General features: G+C 42.4%; 1 gene segment (V, D, J or C); it reads left to right on the top strand.

The window, feature by feature from the left end:
* Window positions 1–1,411: 1,411 nt before the first annotated feature.
* On the top strand, window positions 1,412–1,923 carry LOC119047655 (immunoglobulin heavy variable 7-4-1-like). The segment is given in 2 exon segments: window positions 1,412–1,521; window positions 1,607–1,923. Coding segments are annotated over 2 exon segments (363 nt in total).
* Window positions 1,924–5,539: the final 3,616 nt, after the last annotated feature.

Raw genomic sequence — 5,539 nt, forward strand, 5'->3', positions numbered from 1 at the left:
TGACAGGGGTGTGTTATTCCTCACCCATGAGGCTTTGATCAGTGCAGGAATGTCCATGAAGGCTGAACTGAGATCCCAGTGCAGGAGGAAATGGTGGTTTCTTCAACAACTCACAGAGGCAGCCGTGGGTCACTGCACATTGAATAGTTGGTGTGAATGCAGGATTCTGGGGTCTGAGTTCCAGGAGTCAGGAGGTCAGAAGAGAAGATAATCATCAGGATGCAACATCAAGAATGGACAAAACATCAGTGTTACCCTCACAGAGCAGATCTCAGTCACCTAGAAAGTCACAGCCAGCCCTAGAATTCATATGGGGGTATTGCCCATGTGCTAGGCACAGGGAAAAAGAAGACCTGCAGTTCATTATCATAAAAATCATCTTTCTTTGTGTGTCTCTGTGTATCTCTGTGTATCCGTGTGTGATTTATTGAGCAGTAGAAGTGCAGCAGGAGTAGAGCCACATACAAGGATCCTCAGATAGGACTTTAAAACAGAGGAACCTGAGCACCTCAGAGGCCCCCAATGTTCCTAAGAGGTTTTGAGCTCAGTGATGTTTAGCTGTGTTAGTGCATCTGGCATCAGCAGGAAAGGGTTCCTTGGTGGCTTCATAGAATACTGGCCTGGAATTCCTGCAGAGTCACTGGGGTTTAATAAGGCCACTTCTCATTGCAGAGATGTTGAAGCACTTGGTGTCCTTAAGGGAACATCCTGAAGTCAGGGCACGGCCTTCATTCTGTACTGGAGACTTTGAGAAGTCCATGCCCTGTGAGCCAAGACATGACCCTCCCCAAAGAACAGGCTGTGCAGTAGGGGGTGCATGGGACTCACGAGCTCAAGAACTTCTGGCCCAGGAATTGGTGCAAAGAGAGCTGGAGGTATTTCCTGTGAGGGCCTTATCTTATTCTTTCCATGAAAATATCTCAAATAAGATGTGGCTATGGTAACTGTAAATGTCCTATTCTATCAGCATTTACCAAACTCAATAATATATGAGAACTACAGTACATGAGGATATTTCTAAGGCTTCTTTATACGTGAGTTGTAAAAAACAGAAAATAGGGGTGGCTTTTTAACACACTAATGCAGAATTTTGGAGATCCACACTGATCCAGCAATAAGACATTCATGTATTAAGGCCAGAACTGGTCCAAGTCGTCTGTGTGTAATCAAAAAATGGTTCACAATGAGGAGCGTGTTCTATGTGGGACTGTTCCTCAGTGGGAGGAGCTATGTCAACACAGAGCTCAGGGACTGGACAGGGGGTACATAGTCCCTCTGATACCCTTTGAATGTGGTCCCTGTGTCCTCTATCATCTCTAAGGTGGAGACTTATATGCAAACATTGTATCACTGCCTCAAAAATATGCAAATGAGAAAAGGTAGACTATGCTAAATATGGGTCTATCTGGGCACTGAGAGCATCAGCCACAGCCACACCCTCCCCTACAGAAGTCCTGACAGCACAGCCTCTCACCATGGACTGGAGCTGGAGAGTCCTCTTCCTGATGGCTATGGCTACAGGCAAGGGGTCCTAAGCCCCTGGGTTGAGGAGGGTAACAGGGACAATCAAGGAAAATATACACTCACTAATGTCTCCTCTCCACAGGTGTCCACTCCCAGGTACAGCTGGTGCAGTCTGGGGCTGAAGTGAGGAAGCCTGGGTCCTCAGTGAAGGTCTCCTGCAAGGCTTCTGGATACACCTTCACCAGCTATGGCATGAACTGGGTACGACAGGCCCCAGCAGGTGCTCTGCAATATATGGGCTGGATAAACACATACACTGGGAAACCCACATATGCTCAGGGATTCTCAGAACGCTTTGTATTCTCCATGGACACCTCTGTCAGCACTGCCTATCTTCAGATCAATGGCCTGAAGTCTGAAGACACAGCTGTGTATTACTGTGCAAGAGACACAGTGTGACAACCCACTTCCTGAGTGTGTCAAAAACCTTGAAGAATGGGACAGCTGGGCTGGTCTGAAAAGAGGACAGGATGATGGGCCTCCTGACTTCCTCATACACAGTCAAGAACCCGAGAGCAGGGTTGATGCTGCAAGGGGCACATCAGAAACTCAGAGAAGTTTCAAGACACCAGGAACATTTAGAGGAAGAGGCCGGGAAAAATGCTCCTGACAGAGGCCCTCTCATTTGGTGTGATTGTGCAGGTGCACTTTGGAACCTCCTTATCCTCTAAATGAAGGTTATTCATCAAGATGCCATCTGGAAATTACTGGTCGGGATCAGGTTTGGGGATTTGAACTGTAGTGGTGCCTAGCACAGTCTATGACATTCCCTTATTTCTGATAAATAGAATTGTACTTGGGGAAATGTAAGTGCATGGAAACCAAGGATGATTTTTTATGTCCTTGACTGTATCCAAGCATCACAGAGATGCCATTTTGGAAGTAAATTTAAGGGTTGACAAATGTCCCAGTTTCCAGCACAGTCTACACCATCACAGTGTTCTTCCAGTTCTCCCTCAGGATGAGGTCCAAAGGAAACTTCTCGCTTGAGATCACAACCCTGTGAGTGTCCCTGTTCTTAAGCAGTGATGAGTTATGTCATAAGAAAACAAATATCAGGGGAGGAACACCCTTGACAACGGCAGATCTTCATTCATCCTGTACTATGTTCCTACAGCAACTGAATCAATTACTCTACATTTGAGTTGCAATCTATGCAGTCTGGAGGTTGGCACATGAAACCCTTCACTGGACTAAGATCAAGGTTGTGGCAGGACCACAATTTCTCCAGAGGCTCCACAGAAGTGCTGTGGTATGAAAACAATCTAAATTTATATGTTGAATTTAAATTGATCCTCAAAGAGGATAGTATTAAGAGGTGAGGTTTGGGGAGATGCTTAGGTCATGAGAGTGCCCCAGGAAGTGAGTTAGTGATTTTCTCAATGAGCTCAGAGAGATGGCTCATCTTTCCACAATGTGAAGGCCCAGCAAGAGTTTGTCTTGTGTCAACCTAAAAGAGGGCCCTCTCCACAAGTAACCATTCTGGTGTAACCAAATGCAGGTCCATGTCACTCCAAAAGGCAATACTCAAGGTTCAGGTGTAGATGTAAAGGAGAGAGGTATTATTCAGAGGTTGGCAAGCTGGAAGAAGAGGAACTCTTCTCAGAGGCTATCATAACATTTTAGGGCAGGGAGGGGATTTATAAAGAAGTAGAGGAAAAGGAGAATGAAAAGATCATAAGAGACTGTGGATGTACAGGCAGTGACCTGTTAGACCAAACATGGACCTTTAATTCCAGCTTCCTGGAAATGTTTGGTGCTAGCCAGTTTCCTGTAGTTTAATGATCTGTGTCACCTGGAATCATGGTCAACGCCATTTCTTATACAAGCAAGACTGGAAATGCTGGTGCTTGAAATTTGCTTACAAAGACATTGTCAGTATGAATTTTAGAAGTTTCGTAGTGCATCTTATTCTAATTCCATTTAGTGGAAAGTCACACCAGTATGAAATTTTCATGTCCTGTTTATTACCACTGTCAACTATTTCTCCATATCTATGCAGATAGTGATGTCCTCTGATTATTTTGGGGAATGAAAATCCTGAGACTACTGTAAAAAAAGTCTCATTAGTTAAAAGCAGATACATTGTTAGAGGTGGCTGTTCAGCATATTCAATTTCCCTTGCATGGGGAAGACAAGGCATAAAGAGCTTCAACATAAAAATACACATTAAAAATAAAAGAATGGTTAAATTTACATTAAAATTTTCTCCTAATATGGTCGTAGCAGCACAATTTACAATAGCCAAGAGTTGGAAGCAACCTAGGTGCCCATCAGTAAATGAATGGATCAAAAATTATGGTACATATACACAATGGAATTCTATGCAGCAGAGAGAAAGAAGGAGCTACTAACCTTTGCAGCAGCATGTATGGAATGGGAAAGCATTATGCTGAATGAGATAAGACAAGTGTTAAAAGACAAATACCATATGATCTCACCTTGAACAGGAATCTAAACAATAAAACAAACAAGCAAGCAAAATAAAAACAAAGACACTGAAATAGAGAACAGAGGGAGTGACCAGAGGGGAGAGGGAAGGGAATTTAAGGGAAGAAAGGGGAGGGATTAAAAGAAACAAGCATAAAGAACACAGGGACAATAACTAATGGAGGTGGAAACGGAAGGGAGGTGGGGAGTATGGGGTGGGCTGGGATGGGAGATATAGACAGAAAACTGTACTTGAGAAATAATTAAATAAAAAATAAAAATAAATAAAATAATAAAACTACTTTCTGTTCTAAAAAATAAAAATAAAAGGGGGAAAGAAACAGCTACGAGTGGAAAACTTATTTGAACAAATAATAAAGGAGAATTTCCCCAATCTGGCAAAGGAAATAGACTTCCAAGAAATCCAGGAAGCTCAGAGAGTCCCAAAGAAGTTGGACCCAAAGAGGAACACACTAAGGCACATCATAATTATATTAGCCAAAATTAAAATGAAGAAGAGAATCCTAGAAGCAGCAAGAGCTAAGGGGACAGTCACCTACAAAGGAGTTCCCATCAGACTGTCAGCGGATTTCTCAAAAGAGACCCTACAGGCAAAAAGGGGCTGGAAAGAAGTATTCCAAGTCATGAAATCCAAAGACCTACAACCAAGATTGTTCTATCCAGCAAAGCTTTCATTTAGAATGGAAGGACAGATAAAGTGCTTCTCAGATAAGATCAAATTCAAGGAGTTCATCCTCACCAAGCCCTTATTATATGAAATGTTAAAGGGACTTACCTAAGAAAAAGAAGTTAAAAAAACATGAACAGTGAAAGGACAGCAAACTCAGTTACTAACAACAACCACACCTAAAACAAAAGCAAACTAAAAGGACAGCTAGAATAGGAGCAGAACCATAGAAATGAAGATCTCATGGAGGGTTAGCAACAGGGAAGTGGGAGGAAGAGAAGGAGGGAGAAGGTACAGAAAATAAGTAGCATAGAGGGTAGGTAGAAAATGGGGCAAGAATAGTATGGGAAATGTAGAATCTAAAGAACTTGAGGCACGTGTTCATAAACTGAAGGGGGGATCGTGGGGGCGGGGTGCAGGGTGGAGGGGAATAAAGGGGGAATAGAATAACTGTAATGGCATAATCAATAAAATTTAAAAATAATAATAAAATAAAATAAAATTTTCTGCTAACATGGAAGTGAGTCCTTGTGGAATTCATGGAATAGACTAATCCAACTTCCAGGTGTCTCAAGGAGAGGAGAGTGATGCTTCATATTTTGTGTGCATCAGGCAGGCAGACTGTTGCTTGATTTAGGTGATGCTTATTTCCATCTGAGAATGGAAAGAACAACAAGAGGGGTTCATTGTCATGGAAATTACTGCTTATTCTGCTAGTGTGTAGCCTGAAGCAATTTGATTATGTAAGACAACTCTAGCTAGAGAGTCCAGAGATTTCTTAATATTAGAACGTATGTTGCATGTTTTATCAGCTTAGTGGTTATTATTGTGGGGAGATTTTGAAATACTTATGTGTAGCTGGTCCCTGTCAGAGTAATGAAGTACATCATAGAAATA

Source organism: Artibeus jamaicensis, unplaced genomic scaffold (genome assembly GCF_021234435.1).
Source record: "Artibeus jamaicensis isolate MK-2021 breed Jamaican fruit bat unplaced genomic scaffold, CSHL_Jam_final contig_843, whole genome shotgun sequence".
Classification (NCBI taxonomy): Eukaryota; Metazoa; Chordata; class Mammalia; order Chiroptera; family Phyllostomidae; genus Artibeus; species Artibeus jamaicensis.